At 38.6% G+C, this 20,356-nt stretch overlaps 1 protein-coding gene across 1 annotated transcript; it reads right to left on the reverse strand.

Annotated features, from left to right (window-relative positions):
• Positions 1 to 8,268: 8,268 nt before the first annotated feature.
• LOC135634829 (germin-like protein 3-8) lies at positions 8,269 to 9,159 on the reverse strand. The gene has a single exon (XM_065145468.1). The coding sequence runs from the start codon at positions 9,116 to 9,118 to the stop codon at positions 8,456 to 8,458; it is 663 nt and encodes a 220-aa protein (XP_065001540.1). The 5' UTR covers positions 9,119 to 9,159; the 3' UTR covers positions 8,269 to 8,455.
• Between the last annotated feature and the right edge of the window lie 11,197 nt (positions 9,160 to 20,356).

Raw genomic sequence — 20,356 nt, forward strand, 5'->3', positions numbered from 1 at the left:
ACAGAACCCCAGAAGAATCCAAGGTAGAAGTGGCCTCAATCCAGCTCAAGGGAGATGCACTCCAGTGGTACGATTGGTATGAAACTTTCCACGGAGTTCCTTCGTGGGAGCAATTCAAAAGAGGACTTCTTGTTCGCTTTGGCCCATCCAAATATGAGAATGTTGATTGTCAGCTTGCCAAAATTCGTCAGACTTCTACAGTGTTAGAATATCACAGTAGGTTTGAAAAATTATCAAATCAAGCTAGAGATTGGTCAGACCGACAACTTCTGGATACATTTATTGAAGGGCTTATTCCAGAGATCCGGTGTGAAGTTAAGGCTCGTCAACCTTGCACTATGATAGCTGCAATCTCATTTGCAAATCTATATGAGAAAAAAATTAGCAAGGAAAGATCAGCAAGGAATTTGTACTATGATGAAAATTGAAATATGGAGCACCGATGTAAACAAGAGCAACTTCTGATGATTGAGCCAATTAGAGAGGAACTGGAAGTAAAAGAGTTGGACTCCGATCATAAAGGTATGAAAACCGATGAAGATATTAAAGCCATCACAGATACAGTGCATGCATTGGCTGGCTACACTAACCCACAAATTATGAAAATCGGAGGAACTTTGAAGCATCAACCTATCACTATTTTGATTGATACAGATAACACTAATAATTTTATGGACAGGAAAGTTACAGCCCAATTAGCCCATCACATTGAAGGCTGTGATATATTCAAAGCTGATGGATGGATTTTAACTTATGATAGCAAATGCCAGGAATTTCTTGCAACGATTACTATACTGAAAGATCGACCTATTGCTTACATTGTCAAAAAGTGGAGACCATACTTACTTGATCAACGGGTTGTGATGCGTTGCAGATAGTCTATGGCTAAAGTGCTGAAAGAGAACCTCCTCGAGATTGATGCTGCTCAGCCTTGAGGACAAGGCTGATTTGAAGAGGGAGGAACTGTTAGGACCTTTTTTCTAAGCTTTTGAATAATGTTTATTGAGTCTGTTTAGTCCAGTTGTTTATTGAGTCGATTTGGTTCAGTTAGAGTCAAGTAGAGGTTTATTTAATATTTATTTATTATTAGAGTTCAAGTCCTGATGGACTCTGGGTGAAACTCTATAAATAGGGATGTAACTGCTTCTTTTCAATAATCTATGAAAAATACTATTCTGTCTTTTGACAAACCCTAAGAGGCCGATCCCCTCGAAGCGATCAAGGAGGCTGATCCCCTCGAAGCGATCATTATCATCCCCATTTCTCCCTTTTCTTCGATGATAAGACTTTAGGGTCTTATCATTTAGTATCAGAGTCTACGATAAGACTTTAGGGTCTTATCATTTGGTATCAGAGCGACGATAAGACTTTAGGGTCTTATCACTCGAGTCACGCTATGTCAATCACAAGTCACCCACACCTGCGCCTCGGCTTCGCTTCATAGCACCCCTATCTAGCAGGACCAGTCTTATCCACGCCATGGGATTGACTCCCCCTAAATCACTATCGATGAATCAATTCGTTCCCACCACAGAAAAGCCCAGTGCTATCATATCCCTCAAACCCGGCATGCCTCCAAAACCGTCAGTGATCTGTCGGCACGCCTCGGAGGGGGGGGGGGGGAAGTGATAGGGCGTATTTTGGCTCTATGTGAATCACCGACAAATGCTGCAGCCCATGCGACACCGTACAGTCTTATCGTCGGCACACCACGGCAAGCTCCAACGGTGCAACTGTACATCCTGACCGCCCTGAGAGCTTGGGCCGGTGCCGTCTGCTATTAGGGCAGTGCCGTTTGACGTCGCTTAAGCACTCTCGAAGATGCCATATCGTCAGAGAGGTTGTTCCGCCTACAAAGTCAATGACCATGCTAACATTCGTAGCTGTACGGTGTCATTGTAGAATTTTTTAACAAAACTAAAGGAAAATCTGCTGTTAGGAAGTGTCAAAGTGTCAAAGCTGTCATAAAAATTTCGTAGAGATTTGGATAGAAAAAACATAGTAGCAAGATCAAACAGATTGTGCTATGCGGCTAGAATTCTATAATGTATCTTTCATCGTGTGATGAAAAGTTTATGCAGCAATATAGGAACAATTTTTTTTTGGATTTTTGAATAAGGATAACTAAATTTTAGTAGTAGTAAGATAGGAAACTAGAACCTGTTGTAATTCATGAGGAGATCAAAGGATGATCCGCGATGGTGAAAATGACAGCGAAATTTGGCGATGATCTTTTAAGCAATTGTGGGAATTGCTTTGGGTGGTTGTGGAGGGCTGATGGATGGTTGTGGAAGGGTAGCGAGATGCCAAGAATGTTGCTCTGATACCAGGTGTTAGAACCCTTGCAAATTCTAAACTTTGGGTTGATCTCTTTAGGGGATCGGCCTCCTTGGAACTCTATAGGGGTTCCTCCATCCAAGTTGCTAGTCAAAGACTGCAGAAAAGATTCATCTATTGCTTATGAAAAGAGGAGGAATACATGACTATTTATAGGACTTCTAAACCCTAACTCATAATAGGACTCCTACTCAAGACTTTTATTCATTTACAACTCCTAATTCTTCTCTAAAAAATAACCTCCTAGCCCTAGCTGGCCTCTTCACCTCTTTAATAGGGGTCAGCTTAGGTAGATTTTACATGAATGTCCCTCTCAATTAGGACTCTCCTAGCTAGAGTCCTAACAAACATCCATAAAGCAAGGAGGCGAAGAAAAGGGAAGACCATCACTTACCCGGACGAGCGACTTGGCCACCCCCTCCATTAGCACCTCCGAGTCGGAGCTGTACAGCTCCTTGGCCAATGATGGGTGCAGTGCCCCTCGGACGAACTCCTGGGCGATTTCTCCATTGGCCCAGGGTCGGTTGTCAGCCTTCAAAGCCGACCACCAGGCGGCGTAAGGGGCTCCCAGCTCCTCGACCAAAAGGTCGGCCATCAGTTGGGTTTGAAATTGCCCGCCCTTGGGCCAGGAGAAGATGCGGCATATTTCCCGCACTGGTAGGGGGGATGGGATACCGACCCCCTCCTGGAAGGGTCGCTACCAGATGATTCGGCCAACCCCGTCCCCTTCTCACTCCCCGCGCCCTCTCCCTAGATAGGGGTCCCAAATAATGCCAGGTGGGCACTCAAGCGTGTGGCTCGATTGGTCGGCATCTTTCGGACCACCAGCTTTGTCCACTTGGGAGGGCGCTCCATTGCCGGTGATGCCGGCGCCCTCTTCGGGGTCCCCTCCAATGGGACAATCTCACCTCCAGAGCCTTCCCCGTCTCGAGGTAGGGGCTCGATGGCTCTGGTACTGGCCGTCCTCATCATTGATCGTAAGTCCACCATTTCTGCAAGAACATATAGCGGTTAGATGGCATGGAATGAACAAATGAGCCGTTATATGCGAATAGTCATACCCCAGGTGGTGGGGCTCAGCTCAGCTCCAACCATCCACTACTCGGTCATCTCTTTTATTACCCGAGAAGAGGACAGGATGCTCCTTATACGGTCCACCAGTGCTGTGTCACCAGCAGGGAGCGACGGGAGGGCGTTATCAATGGACCGAATGGCCCACCCAGTGAACGCCTCTTCCAACCTTTGTTGTCAGAGGGTGCGTCGCTAATTTTGAAACCACTTCGAGCGGTCAGGTAATATTCGCTTGGCCCCTTCCCCAAGCGGAAGCAAGTTAGGAAGAGAGGGCGGGACGGTTCAATCCCAGCCCCCCGACACTCCCAGATGAACGCCACCAAGTACCACCAAGAGTTGGGTGATACCTGGGATGGGGAAATCCCCCAGAAGTAAAGGCAATCCCTAATGACAAGGTGCCCCGAAAACCGCAAGCCGGCTTCGAGCGCACCCACCGTTAGACCGAATCCGATGGGGAGCCGATCGAATGGCCGCTGCCCCAAATAAGGAGCGTGTAAGCGGTAATGCTCCAGGATGCGATAGCGGTCCCGAAGCACTCTCAAGAGGTCCTCGGTGACCACAGAGTCCACATCATGCAGGGACTTCAAGGCCTCCAGCTCGGCAGTGCCCTTAGAGATCCCTGGTGAAGCACTACCCAAGGATACACTCACCACTTCATCACGAGAACTCACCGAAAAGGCACGGGAGAAGGAGAAGGCAAGGGAGAAGGAGTGGGAAAGAGGGACGAGAAGGAAGACAAAGACGAAGATGAAGACATCCCGACCTCAGAGTTGCGAGAAAGAAGCTCGGTCGCTAGGGGCTAAAGTTGAACCAAAGAGGGCGACGAGGTTGCAAGGGAGGAGCCGAAGCACAAAACGAAAGACTGATCACATGAGTGATGACAACCCGCCCTCGGTGGGAGATATATAAAGGGTACGACCCACGATAAGACGATGATTAGGGACTCCCGAGGAGAGCAACAACAGCGTCATTTAAATCCCGTCACAACCCCTCGAATCCCCTAGATACGCCCGCCTCGAACTCCCCACCAAAGGCATCCCCTCACCCGAAACCCCCTACCAAGCACCGCTCAAAATGAAGTTTCCCGCCAGGTCCCATGACGCTCCCCCTGACCCGCCACGTGGCACAGATGCATTCAGGTATGACCTAACCCAAGCTCAATTCCTACCCGGGTCGCTCCAGATCGCTCCCGACTAGCGACCCGTCAGCAACCCAACCTCGATGCCTACTCGGGTCACTCTAGATCACTCCTGACTGGTGAACCGTCAGCAACCCAAGCTCGATTCCTACCCGGGTCACTCCCGACTAGTGATCCGTTAACAACCCAAGCTCGATTCCTGCCCAGGTCGCTCCAGATCACTCCTGACTAGCGACCCGTCAGCAACCCAAGCTCGATTCCTACCCGGGTCGCTCTAGATTGCTCTCGACTGGCGACCCATTAGTAGCCCAAGCTCAATTCCTGCTCGAGTCGCTCCAGATCGCTCCCGACTAGTGACTCATCAGCAACCCAAGCTCGATTCCTTCCCGGGTCGCTCAAGATCACTCCCAACTAGCAACCCGTCAACGACTCAATTCAGTGCCGAGCTCACAACTCGGTCCCCAAACTTAATTCGGTACCGAGTTCACAACTCGGTCCCTAGACTTAATTCGGTGTCGAGCTTACAACTCGGCCTCCAGACCCAATTTGGTACTGAACCCACAACTCGGTCTGTAGACTCAATACAGAGCTGAGCTCACAACTCGGTCCCCATACCCAATTCGATGTCGAGCTCACAACTCGGTCCCCAAACTCAATTCGGTGCCGAGCTCACAACTCAATCCCCAAACTTAATTCGGTGCCAAGCTCGCAACTCGGTCCCCAGACTCAATTCGGTGCCGAGCTCACAACTCGGTCCCTAAACTCAATTCAATGCCGAGCTCACAACTCGGTCCCTAGACTCAATTCGGTGCCGAGCTCACAACTTGGTCCCTAGACTCAATTCGGTGCCGAGCTCACAACTCAATCCCCAGAGTCAATTTGGTGCCGAGCTCACAACTCGGTCCCCAGACTCAATTTGGTGCTGAACTCACAACTCGGTCCCCAGACTCAATATGGAGCCGAGCTCACAACTCGGTCCCCACACTCAATATAGAGCCAAGCTCACGGTCCCTAGACTCAATATGGAGCCGAGCTCACAACTCGGTCCCCAGACTCAATTTAGTGTCGAGCTCACAACTTGATCCCTAGACTCAATACGGAGCTGAGCTCACAACTTGGTCCCCAGACTCAATTCGGTGCTGAGCTCATAACTTGGTCCCCAGAACCAATGTGGAGCCGATCTCATAACTCGGCCCCCAGGCTCGATGCAAGGCTAGATCCACCCTCTCGGTCGCCACACCTGGTTTCCGACCAAAGCATACTTAATCACTCTCAGTTTACAACTGCCGGCGTTAAAACCCAAATCCGGACACAAGTGCTCGACCCCCAGGCCCGACACCGACGACCGAGCCGCGCCTTGCGGCTAAGATGCACCTTGCTACTCGAGTCATGCTATGTCAATCACAAGTCGCCCACACCTGCGCCTCGGCTTCGCTTCATAGCGCCCCTATCTAGCAGGATCAGTCCTATCCACGCCATGGGATTGACTCCCCCTAAATCACCGTCGATGAATCAATTCGTTCCCACCACAGAAAAGCCCAGTGCTATCATATCCCTCAAACCCGACATGCCTCCCGAACAGCCAGTGATCCGTCGGCACGCCTCGGAGGGGGGGGGAAAGTGATAGGGTGTATTTTGGCCCTATGTGAATCACCGACAAACGCTGCAGCCCATGCGACACCGTACGCCTATAGAACCGTGGGGTGCACACCATGGCAAGCTCCAACGGTGCGACTATACGTCCTGACCGCCCTTAGAGCTGGGGGCGATGTCGTCTGCTATTAGGGCAGTGCCGTCTGACGTCGCTTAAGCACTCTCGAAGATGCCATATCGTCAGAGAGGTTGTTCCGCCTCCAGAGTTAACGACCATGCTAAACCAGGGCCCGAACAATTCCTGCACGCAGGTATAAATACCCGGCGAGAGCAAAAAGGGAGGGCATTAAGGATGAATCTAACTTGCTCGTCAGAGGGGCCAAAGTCGGGACTTACTCGACGAGAGCTATTTTGCAGGGAGTTGATCGTCGCCAAGCCATGAATACCTTCATCCTGAAGACGGTGCCCGATATGTAGAGGAGGGTGGCCTAACGAGTCTGACCCGACCATTATCAGCCCACATCTCCCATCTCCAGGAGGCTTTCACATCACAAGGAAGATCCTCAACCATCTGATGGGGTGAGAGGATGCATCTTCCCACAAACAATGCTTGTATCGGTCGACTCTGGAGTGCCGGCCCGTAGCGAAGCTACGACCGACCTTGCCACCTCTATCGGTGCTCGAGACGTTTGAAGGGTGCAACCACTTCATCAACTCAATAGTTCCACCAAAAGTTTCCGACGTCGGCAAGTGGGCCTAACCGTGCTGAACCATCGGTTACTAAAAGTGTTAATTAATTTCAACATGATTCTAACTAATTCCCTCAATTCCAAATTATGACATAATAAAATTATAATCAAAATATTTATTCCTTAGATTAAGTAGTTAAATATTACTCAATTCATTAGCATTAAAATTATAATCAAAAGATTTATTTAAAATATTTATCCATTAGCATTGAGTGGATTGACAAGCTCAAACTTCAAGAAAGATGTTTATCTAATAATTTTATTTAATATTTTTTTATCCTTCATCGGTGGATGTATTATTCTACGACATTTCAGTTCTATCAACTAATACAAAATAAATTCTAGCAAGTGCTCATAGTAATCGTAAAAAAAAAATTTATTTAAAAAAGTATGTTGAATGAAATGCACAAGAGTATAACCCTCAAATCAACTGAAATTAGAATATAGGTTAATGATTGGATATAGAGCCCAACAGATCATTTAATAATGAAAATTTGTTTGACACATCAATCATAGAAGCAATCGAAATGTCTAGTAGGAATTGACTTCAGGTATTGCTTAATTTATGTCATTATGTATGTAAAACTAAGTAAGCAATGACAAAAAAAAAAAAAATCATACAATATTAAAAAAATAATTAAAATATTCATAATATTTAAAAATATTTGACTAAAGCTAGTTTTGGAATCAAAACCAAAAAAGGAATCGGGAATCGATTGAGTTTCGGTTTCATATTTCATAGAACCAAAATTACGGATTTTGGAACAGGAACTACTAGGTCCAAAATCTAGGTTAAGCCTATCTAATAGGATCTTTCACTTATTTCTCTCTCTATTAGTTTCTTGGTTCTCTTATTTTCCTTTTAAAAACCAATTAGACTTTAAGGTTCAAACCTATAAGATCCAACCCGTTCTGATACAAAGCTAAAAATTTTACACATCAATAATTATAGAGATAATTGAATTTTATAGAGAAGAAAGAATAAATAAACTAAAAATTCTAATTATAGAGATAATTGAATTTTATAGAGAAGAAAGAATAAATAAACTAAAAAATCTGTATCCAAAGGATTTCATTACTTATATATTTATCGAGGGTATATGACAAAGACAAATCTTAATTAAGATTTTTACACCAAAATTTTATTTAATTATAAAATTTACGTTAATATTCAAACACGGGAGTGGAAAGGATAGTTTGCGCTAAAATGGGGAAGAAAAATGAGAATATCCTGTTCCAACATCAAATTGGAAATAATGGTTGCCGTTCTTATTCTCATTCCCTATTCCGTATTTGCTTAAACTCATTGCGAAATAGACTTTGTAATTGTAATACGGAATAGTGAACTCTAAGAATCATATAAATGGAACATTGGCAGTATTCTTAGAGAAATGAAACATTCATGTTTTATTGCTTTTCGAGAGATGAACAAGAAGATGCTCCAAACAAGGAGGAAGAGAGAGAACTACATGTAACACTTGTTTGGCACCAATATGGGACTAGTCCAACAAGTCAACGTTATTCAACATATGTAAATACTACAAGTCAAACACATATATATGGTATCTTAGTTCGCAAACTTGGACTTTATGGCAGTGACAACCTTCTGATCCACCTGAAAAGCTTTGGCCAGCACATCGTCGGGAATCGCCGGCGTCGATCCGAACAGGGTAGTGGAGGCGATCACCACCCCTGGGAGCTGGCTGTCGAAGGTGGTGATGGCGAGCGCCTTCTTCGTTCCGACGTTGTATTGGAAGTGAATGAGGCCCTTGGGCACCACGAACATCTCGCCGGGATTCAAGACCTTGGAGAAGAACTGGTTGTTGGTGCTGACGAACCCCACCAGCAGTCGACCCTCGAGGAGGATGATGAGCTCGGTGGCTCTCGGGTGGCTGTGGGGCGGGTTGACGCCGCCGGGGGCGACATCGACACGGTTCATGGAGACGCCGAGGGTGTTGAGTCCCGCGAAGCTGAGGACGTTCGCAGGGGTCACGCTGGAACCGAAGATGTTGCTGGTGTTGCCCTCGTTGGACAGCCCGGCGAAGAAGAAGTCGTCGGACGTGACGTTGGAGGCAGGCTTGCACGGGAACCCATTGACGACCACGCCAGTAGCTCCGAAGTCGGCGACGCAGAAGTCCTGCAGAGGGTGAGGGTCGGCGCGGGTCGATGCAAGGAGGAGGGTGAAGGAGAGGAAGAGGACAAAGGACTGTGCAGCACACCGCAACTCCATTCTCAGATGGTGGTTTATGTTGATGGTGATGAGAGGAGGGTGATGCATGTATGGTTTGTATATATAGTAAGAATAGATTTGAAGGAGTCATTGTAACTTTTAGCTTGCTTGTCGCAACCAACCTCTTCTGAAATCGACAGAATAATCAGTCATATTGATAAGGTTAATGGAATAGTAGTATGATTGATTCATTGCATAGAATAAGGAATGGGTCTCAATAATGGACTTTCAAGGCTGAACAAGAAGCTTAATCTAATTCGTATATTGCTACTATCAACCAAGTCAAAGCTATCTTTCCTTGTTGTTGGGGTGTAACTTTACTATATTATTTCCTCTGTTGATTGTATACCATCACGCGTTTATATGTAATATAGTATACAATGTTCATAGTATTATCAGTTCCAGTGCAGTTAAACTATGAGTCTTAATCTGAAAACATGATTATGATAAGTCCTATCCTATTTAGGACAGGACTTGTGTACGCCCCAAGTCTGATATGTATAATAGCAGTAAGGGATTCTAATCAGGTTTGTTTTTTAAAAATATTTCGAGTTCTTTTTTTATGTTTGACTTTCTCTGTCTTTTTTTTATTTTAATTTTGTGATATACATGATATTTTTTATTAGTGATGTTAAGTAGAAGCATAGGCATCACCATATGATCTTTGTTGCCTGTCTCGATTTAAGAAGATCATTATTTGATACGCAGCATAAAGATAAAAACATGTTTCCAAGTCAATATTTATAAGAGATTTTGAAGGAGGTTCTTATATAGTCAAAGCCATGAAAGAAATGTTGAAGAGGAAGAAGTTCTATATACTTTCAAAATTAAAAATAATCATACAGATCCATAATTAAAAAAAATATCAGAATATCAATGTAAGATTAACATGATTCAATATATCTATAGAAAAATAAAATATAATGAGACCAATAAGTATGCATGGTGATTTAAAGTAATGATGATTTTTGGGTAATTTATAGTTTATTGAGCTTGATGATTTATATGATTTTTGTATTGCTTTTCGATTATAAATATTGATGAATGACCTTTGTATGAAAGCCTTGAACATGAAATCAATCACAAAATTTAGAATTAAAAGAACTTGAGCTATCTTTAATCTTATAGGAATCTATCTACGTTGCTTTCATTGAATTTTTTTGAAAAGTGATTTTGATGATGATTTTGGATTCCTTTTTGTATGATTCATTTTAATAATGAGATTATCTATCCAATCGAATCATTTATCGATGTTGTGACTTGAGATGTATTTTATATAAAATATTTTTTCTTGATTCACGTATGATTTACTTGTCTAAGAGAAGATTTATCTAAATGAATCTAGATTCTTGACATTAATAATTTGAGATTTATTTGAATCAGGATATCTTATTTGATCTCATATGATTTTAATCGTTATTTACTAAAAAAGAGATTTGTCAAGATAAATCATTCACGAATTAATTTTTCATATTAACATCCTTATTTTTATATGACTCCTTTGTAATTATGATTTGTATATCTTATAATATAATTGAATTATTAATAAAAAAAAAGGAGAGATTAATGAATCTATCTATGTCTTTTTTATGAGTCTCTTGAAAATGATTTTAATTTGATGATTTGAGTTTGAATGAACTTTATCTTGATTTTTTTAGATTTATAACTTGAGATTTCTTATGCATGAATCAAGATATTATATCATTTAATCTCCTATGTTTCTTTTTTCTACTTATAAAAGAAGAGATTTGTTGAAATAAATCATGTCTTGTGGTTCATGATTTGATATTAATATCTTTCATGTCATGGTTTATTATTGATATTCCTTTGTATTCATAAATTGTATATCTCATCACCATATTAATTTTTTTTTTATGATGACTTGAACATTTACACCATTATGTTCTTCCCTTCTTCTTTCTTATTTACAAAGACAAAAGAGGGAAAGAAAATAGCTAGCATATCAAGAGAACTAAATTTGTTATCTTGAATGATAAACTTAGATATGTTAGATCTCTCAAATGTATAAATTCTTCTTATACATTTTTTGGATTATGATATTGATTTCTCAATTTTTAGACTTGAATCTTCTTTTTGAATCAAGATCGTTTCCCTATCATTCCTTCTATATACAAAATAAGAGATGTCAAAAATCATGACTTGATCTTTTATTTTTGATGATTGGAATAATGATAGGAATATTGATGTAAATTTTTTATTTATCTTTGTCATGTTTTAAAAATTATTGTAAAGGAAAAAAGAATTACAAAATTGTATTCTTTCCTTCTTTTTGACAATGACAAAGGGGGAAATAAAATATGCTAGCTTACACGATGATATATACAAGAAGAAGCTAAAACTTATTAGTTTGCACATCGTAAAGAGAGCAAAACTTGCTAGCTTGCTCATCTCAAAAGAGAAGTAAGAAGTGCTATCTTGCAAATCTAAAGAGAAGCAATGTTCCTAAGCTACACATTTCAAAAAGATACAAAAATATACTATCTCAAGAATTACTAGCTCAAGATACAAAATTTGAAAACTTGCCTATTGCAAAAAGAAGAGAAACTCACTAGCTTGAATGTTCTAAAGTGATGAAAATTTTGCTAAATAGCTAAGCCTTCATGTCTCTAAAACTTGATAGTTGCACTTCTCCTGAGAATCATGCATGGTAGGATGTAATATACTTTGATATTTTTGATGCCATGATGATTTGAAATATTTATTATGTTGCATGTAATATTATGATTGGTTCTTTCAATATTCATGAAGCATACAATGATCAAATATTCATGATTAAATTTTCTTTGACTTGAATTCAACTTGAATTCAAGGTTGTATCAATACGACATATTGATAGGGGGAATTTAGTTTAAACTTTGTTATCAATTGGTTATTATCATAAAAAAGGGGGAGATTGTTGAATCTCATATTTTGATGATGAAATTAATTGATGTGTTTGCTATCTAGTGTGAGTTTAAGTGACGCAGGAAGCTTCGATCAGGGAGAGATAATTAAATGTAGGAAGAATCATATTGGGCCAGAATGAAACATGTTAGAAGATTGAATGTTGAGTCGGAGGATCGGTCGACGTATCGACAGAAGGCTTTGGGCCAAGAAGAGTAAAAAATATGATAAGGAAATTAAAGTTGCAGAGATCAATTAGCCGATTAGGCAATAGGCGCAAGAGAGGACGATGCGCTAAAGAATCGGACGAGACGTCAATGAATCAATTACATACTGGATAATATTTGATTAGTTTTGTAATAATTATCTAGAACGAAGTAGATTTTAGGTGTAATTGGGTTGAAATTGAGCTAACACAATTAGGGGCTAATTGGGCCCAAGTTTGGGTTGTGTTGAGCTAAGTAAAAGGCTCAAATAATGACCCAATAGGTGAAACTATCGTGACACAATCTCCGAGACTATGTTAGGCAGTGGTACCATCAGTTTGGGTGGTAGTATTGTCTAGACACAGTCTTTGAGAGACTGTCAAGCGATGGTACCGCCAGATTGGGTGGTGGTACCGTCTAGTGTAAGTTTTGCAAGCGGTGGTACCGCTAGTACCCCGAAAACCAAGGATGAGGCTCTTTTAGGCTCCAAGTTTGAATCCACTTGAGGCCTATAAATATCACCCTCATCCCTGGTTAACATACATAAGCACAAAGAACTTAAAAGTGAGAAAACGCTATAGTAATCACTTGAGAAATCCCCTCCTCTAGTCCTAAAGTTTATAATTCTATTTAGGGAGGAGTGAGTTCTTGTAAAAGGTTATATCCTAAACCTGTGAAGAGGAGAAGAAGGGTATAAAAGGATAGTTAATCTTCGCCCGTTGAAGGAAGATCGTTAGTAGATGCCGATGGCCTCGACGGAAGAGGAATCAGGAGTGGATGTAGGTCATGACGACCGAATAATTATAAAATTTGGTTTGCATTTCTGCTTTGCTATTTATATTTATTGCAAATTACCATAATTCCTCATTACTTTAACTGCACACTCTTACAAATGTGTTTCAAGTTAACATCTTTTCCAAAATTAGTTTTAATCGAATGAAAAATTTTTGAACCGACATAATTTTATCCGCTGCACTAATTCACCCCCCCCTCTTAGTGCCGACTAGATCCTAACAAATCATGTATAAGATTTTAATATCATCATCATACTTCTCCCCTTTTATCATCAATAAAATGGAGAAGTGCATCTAGTCAGTTTTTGAGATATGTAAGTTTTACAACATACAAGCTAGCAAATTTTTCATCACTTTACAACATACATAATCACCAAATCCTAATTAATTTTAAAGCTGTGCAAGATTGTAAATTTTACAAGTTTATACTTTTGCTTCTTAAAATAGGTAAGGTAGTACTTTTGCATATCTTGATTACAAGCTAGCAATTCTTGGTGACATTCAAGATAACAAGTTCTTTTTTCTCTTTTGAGAAGTGCAAGCTAGCAATTTTGCTTCCTAGTAAGTTTTTTTTTTATTGTAATTTGTAAGCTAGCAAATTTAGCAAGTTTTACATCGTTTTAGAACATGTAAGTGAACAAATTTTACTCCCCATTTGTCACTATCAAATAGCAGGGAAGAATACAATGTTATAATTTTTTTCCCTTTACATCAATTTCCAAATCATGACAAAGATAAAGTATCATTTTTAATTCAATATATTTGTGCATCATTATAGTTTCAAATTAAAACATGCACAATTTCAAAACCTTATATTTCATCTTCACTTCATGCATAATACTAAAAATAAATCAATCATCACTATGAGCATATCATACATAAAACTCAAGCATTCATGATACACCATTTTTGGTATAACATTCATGATGTTAAAATATTAAAGTTTTTATGCATTTATATTTTATGCATTAAATCAATATTTTGATCATAATACCAAACATTCATCATTTCTCCCACTAAAGCATTCATGATATCAAACATTAAATTAACATTTTTAAGCATTTATCACTTCATGATTGTTAGTACCAAACATTCATCATTTATTTTCTCCCACTTTATCATAGGCAAAAAGGAGAATCATTCAACAATGCAATTGTTTGAAAGCATGTCAAGTAAGTTTTACACCAATTTATCCAAGCTAGCAAACTATCTCCCTTAATGTGCAAGTTTGCAAGTTTTGCCTTTCTTAGCAATGTGCTTTTCTTGATATGTGCACGCTAGCAATTCTTTCTCCCCTTTTATCATAGGCAAAAAGAGGAGAATAACACAAAGGTATAAATATTCAAGTCATCACATTGAAGATATAAAAAAAAAATTGGCGATGAGATATAGTTCATGAATACAAGGAATTATACAAAGAAAAATCATATCATGTAAGATGAGATCATGTGAATACTAAAAGATATATTTTATTTTGATAAATCTCCTTTTAAATAATCAAAAGAAAATCTTAGGAGATCAAATAGTAAAAGATCTTCAAAAAAAATTTGAAGTCATGAATTTTGAAAAAGATGTTCTCTTTAAGTAAACAACAAAAGAATTGTAAGAGAACAAATAATAAATAATCTCGATTCATATATAAGAATTCTCAAGATTCATATAGAAAATATCCTCTTAAGAAAATACCTAGAAGAATCATAAGAGGACAATTAAAAAAAAATCTCGATTCATAATAAATCTCAGTTTATAGATATCAAGTGAAAGAATTAAGATTTGTTTGGATGAATCTCTTCTTTAATGAAAGAAAAAATCTTGATTCATAGAAAACTTTCTTGTAGTCAAAAAAGCAATTTAGATAATATTTCTCTTTAGTAAATGTAGCAAATGTAGTTTTTTTCTTTAGCAAATTTAGATAGATATCAAGTTGTAGTCAAAAGAATCAACAACAAAACAATTTTGTTGTTGCAAAAAGAGACATAAGAGATCAAATGAGAGATCTTGATTAATATAAGAAAAATCCCAAGTTATAATTTCGAGAAATCAAGATCATGATATAGATAAAATTCATTCAAATTCATAATCATCAAAATCATTTTCATAATTCAAGAGATTCAAAATATAAATAAATTCGTCACTAAGGATCTCTAAGATGAAAACACGATTAGAAAGAGATTTTTTCAAAAAACATGCATTCTCATCTTTTTGTTTAAATTTAAATGATTTGGTTTCTTACAAATATGCCTTTGTCTTTTGTAACAAACAAAAATATGTATCATCATTTAAAACCGAAAGACAAAGACAAGATTCATCATAAAAATCACCAAGACTTCAAATCATCATGCATAATTAAATTATTAAGTATGGTACGAAAACTTTTAACATTTTTATTATGTCTTACATCATTATGCATCATTAAATCATCGAACATGATTTCATTAAACATAAAGCATTTTCAATCAAAATCAATATCATTTTGTTTATAATGTATTTTTCTTTTTAAATGAATATAACTTTTCATGCTTAGTGCTAGGAGTTAACATGCAATTTTCATGCTCAAATTTTTATTTTTATATATATAATTTTTCTAAACTAATTTAAAAGTAACTCATCAAATGCATCAAGTTATTCTAAAATAAGGTAAACACATTTCGGGTGAGTTACATACCTCATTGTGAAAGGCCACATCGTCTTTGTTGGTTTGCTCTTCATCTTTGGATGCACTCAATTTGTCCTTGAGTGCTTCATTCTTCTTTGGTAATTTCTTCTTCAGTTTTATATATTTATCTTTGGAGTGCCCTGGCTTCTTGCATTCATAGCAAGTAGTTGTGTTCTTTTTAAGTTTGTTTTTATTCTTTGATTTTTGTTTTATGAACTTTTTAAATTTTATTGTTAAGAGTTCAAAGTTATCATCACTTGAGCTTTTGCCCACTCGAGCTTTCGCTCGAGTGGTCTTCTTAAGTTCTAAGTGCCAAATCTTTCCTATTCATTGGAAGGTTCTCAAGTTCATTATATTCATCATGTGCCTTGTACATTATTTCATATATCATCAATGAACCAATAAGTTCTTTTAGTGAAAAAATATTTAAGTTTTTTTATTCTTGTATTGCTGTTACTTTCGAATCCCAATTTTTAGAAAGAGATCATAAAACTTTATTAACAAGTTCAAAATTTGAAAAACATTTGCTAAGAACTTTTAAACCATTGACGACATCCGTAAAACGGGTGTACATGTCTCCAATGATTTTACTTGGTTTCATATGAAATAATACAAAATCATACATCAAAAGATTTATCTTAGAATCTTTAACTCTACTAGTGCCTTCGTGTGTGATTTTAAGAGTGTGCCAAATATCGTGCCAAGTTTCAGAAATAGAAACCCAATGAAATTCATTTTTATCCAAAGCACAAAACAAAGCATTCATAGCTTTGATATTCACAGGTTTACGAGGCAACCTTTAAGTTCTAAATTTTTACACACCTCTTCTCCATTTCAGATACAACCTTTTACAAGCAATCACTCATCCCTAAACAAAATTCTAAACTTTAGAAAAAGAGGAGGGTATTTCTCAAGTTATTGCTACAGCGTTTTCTCACTTTTAAATTCTTTGTGGTTGTGTATTCTGAGCAGGGATGAGAGGGGTATTTATAGGCCCCAAATGGATTCAAACATGGAGCCTAAAAGAGTCTCATCTCTAGTTTTTGAGGTACTAGCGATACTACTGCCTATGTTGGGCAATACTATTGCTTGCAGCACTAATTTGGCGGTACCACCACCCAGTCTTGCGATACCACCACTTGACACAGTCTCGAAGATTATGTTTAGGCGGTATCATTGCTTGACATAGTCTTGAAGACTATGTCTAGGCAATACCATTGTCTGGCATAGTCTCGGAGATTATGCCACCAATAGTTCCACCTGTTCGGTCACTTGATTGGGCCTTTCACTTGGCCCAACATTGCCCAAACTTAGGTCCATTTGGTCCCTAATTGAGTTGGCCCAATTCTAACTTAATTACACCTAAAACCTATTTCGATCTAGACAATTATTACAAAGCTAAATCAAATATTGTTTGGCATGTCATTGGTCCATCGACACCTCGTCCGATTCTTCGATGCATTATCCTCTTTTGTGACCTATTGTCCAATCAGCCAGTTGACCTTCGCAACTCCTAATTTCTTGATGCAATCTCCACTCTTCTTAGCCCGATGCCCGAACCCATAGCCCCAAGCCTTCTACCGATACGTCGACTGATCATCCGGCTCGATGTTCAATCTTTTGACATATTCCTCTCCGACCCAACAAGATTCTTCCTGCTTTAATTATCTCTCCCTGATCGAAGCTTCCCACATCACTCAAAATACATATCAAATCAAAAATACTATGAATTGGTTTAATCATAAAAATCCGAGATTCAATAACTTCTAAGATATTGATTATTATATTCTAAAATCTTTAAAAAAATTTAAAATTTTATTTATGAATGAAAATGAAATAATGTAAGTTTATTTTTCAAAATTTATGGTGATAATCAGTTGGATCAAAAAATAAAAGGAAGAATCTTTTGACAAAAAATATTAAAAAATAATAAATGTTTTAGATAAATATGATGATGTAGTTGTTACTTTTAAAGAATCAAAAGAACTATCTCTAAGGAGAGAGAAAAAACAATGATGTAGAAAACTAGCTTGTTCTTAACTTATCAGACTATTAATATATTTTTTAATGATTAACAAGGACTTTGGTATGCAATTTATAAATCACAAAGAGCGATAGATTTGTAATCCTTAATTTTGGTTGGGTTATCTTCTTTACAAATGAATACGAGGGTAGTTCTACCCCAACTACTAGGCAAAACCATTAGGTCCGAGGCTCTTAGCTAAATTCATAGAGCAAAGAGTTACAATATCTTTTATTATTTCATAAATAGTATCACATCATGGATTTTGTTTTCATAGGATTACAATATCTTTCTAATACATCAAGAGTTAAGTAAATAAGCATTATTTTATTAATATATATAAATTATAAATATTTATTAAAATTTATTTATTAATCAAAATATAAATCAAAAGTCATTATAAACTTTATTGAGAAATATAGTGTTTACTCAAAAATAAAGTTTAACTAGATCTACCAAACGATAGAGGAATGTTTGTACATCATTGAAAGTCAGTTAGTTCAATTTTAAGGTTGCTTTAATAAATAAAATAAAAAATAAAAAGTTTTAATATTGTTGAGTAGGAAACCCTATACGTCAATTATAAAATAAATACATATCTAAAAGTCAATTATCCTATTGGTATATATCAAATACCCGAAGAAGCACTCCCTCATTAGCGGATGGAGAGACTTTATCCTACGGGATATGTTTATATTCTTCCAAAATGAAAATAAGTTAATATCATATTCCTAATAGCGGATGGAGTGTTGTCCCTGTTGAATCTCGAATTTTGATGATAAAACCAATCGATAAGTGTTTATGTTTTAATCTACGTTTTGAGTGACGTAGGACGCTACGATCAGGATGAGACAATTAAAGCAGAAAAAATCATGTTGTTCCGGAGAGGAACATGTCAAAAGATTGAACGTCGAGCCGGATGATCGGTCAATGTATCGGTAGAAGGCTTCGGGCCATGGGTTTGGGCATCGGGCTAAGAAGAGTGGATATTGCGCTAAGGATATTAGAGTTGCGGAGTCAACTGGCTGATTGGGCAATAGGCCGCAAGAGAGGACGATGCGCCGAAGAATCGGACGAAGTGTCAAGGGACCAATGACATGTTGGACAACTTGATTAATGCTTAGTATTAATTGTCTAAATCGAAGTGTGTTTTTACATATGCAGGATTAACTATGATAGCAAGGCATGAAGCAAAATGAAGTCCCGGAGTCAAGGACACGATTACGTTAGGAGTTCGAGAGTTCATCGGAAGTTCGGACGTTCGTCGGAAGTTCTGCCGGAATCAGCTAAGAAGTCTCGGAGCTTTCTAGAGAAGCTAATTTGAACTCACCAAGAAGATCATCGTGAAGTCCAGGAGCTTGCCGGGAGTCCGTCGGAACATTGCCAAGAGATCGTCAAAAGTTCGCCTGAAGCTCGTCGGAAGAAACCGAGACTTACAAACTTTGTTTAGCTTAGTAAATATCTTAAAATTCATAGTTAGCACATAATATGGATTAAAATTGGGCCAACCCAATTAGGGGATAGTTGGGCCAAGAGAAAGGCCCAAATAATGACCAAACATGTGAAACCATCGTGGCACAGTCTCCGAGACTGTGTCGGGCAGTGGTAACGCCCAAAATCAGTCTTTGAAACTGTTTGGGCAGTGGTATTGCCAGTCTAGGTGGTGGTACCACCCAGTGTTAGACTGCAGGCGGTGGTAACGCCCAAAACAGGCTGTGGTATCGCCCGTACCCTGAAATTTTGGGGGTTTGAATTTTGGGCTCCAAATTTGAATCCATTTGGGGCCTACAAATACCCCAGCTATCCCTACATGGATTAGAAAGAAATATTGAGCAAAACCTATGATTCTAAAGTTGTAAACCTTAGAAAGTTGAGTTCTCTCCTCCCAAAGCTTAGAGAGAGTTCTAAGGGAGGTGTGAGAGGGATACCTTATAAAAGATGGTTGTAAAAGGTTGTTTCCTAAATCTGTGAAAAGGAGACCGATAGTGGAAATCGATGGCCTTGACGGAAGAGAAATCGGCGAAGTGGATGTAGGCCACGACGACCAAACCACTCTAAAATTTGGTTTGCTTTTCCTTTGAGCAATTTAAACTGCAAACCATTTTGCTTGCTTATTGCTTTCAATACTTTTATAAACTTGCTTTCAAGTCAAGCATATTTTCGAAATCGATTTTCAACGAACGAGAAAATTTCAGAACTGACGTGATTTTTACTGCTGCATTAATTCACCCCTCCTCTTAGTGCCGACCCTATTCCTAACAATTAGTATCAGAGCCTCGTTTTCTAATTTGGTTTAACACCCAAATAGAAATGGCACTTTTCAGCTTTTAAGAGGATTACTCTCTCATTCATCCTCCTTTTTTCAATGGGATGGACTATACTAATTGGAAAACTCGAATGAGAGTTTTCTTGCTTTCATTCAATCTCGATTTATGGCACATAGTTGAATTTGGTTTTCAAATACCTTCTCTTCCAATGAATCATTGGAATGATTTGGAGAAGAAGACGCTTTCTTTAAATCCTAGAGCTATGAATGCTCTATTTTGCGCTTTAGACAAAAACGAGTTTAATTGGGTTTCTATTATTAAGATCAAGAGCACTAAGAGTGGGGAGAGGGGGTGAATTAGTGTAGAAGAAAACTTTCGATGATTTAAA

The sequence above is a fragment of the Musa acuminata genome, chromosome BXJ3-4 (genome assembly GCF_036884655.1).
Source record: "Musa acuminata AAA Group cultivar baxijiao chromosome BXJ3-4, Cavendish_Baxijiao_AAA, whole genome shotgun sequence".
NCBI classification, from domain to species: domain Eukaryota; kingdom Viridiplantae; phylum Streptophyta; class Magnoliopsida; order Zingiberales; family Musaceae; genus Musa; species Musa acuminata.

Coding starts and splice junctions, on each gene's coding strand:
- LOC135634829 (XM_065145468.1), bottom strand. CDS start 9,118: ATGGAGTTGCGGTGTGCTGCACAGTCCTTTGTCCTCTTCCTCTCCTTC.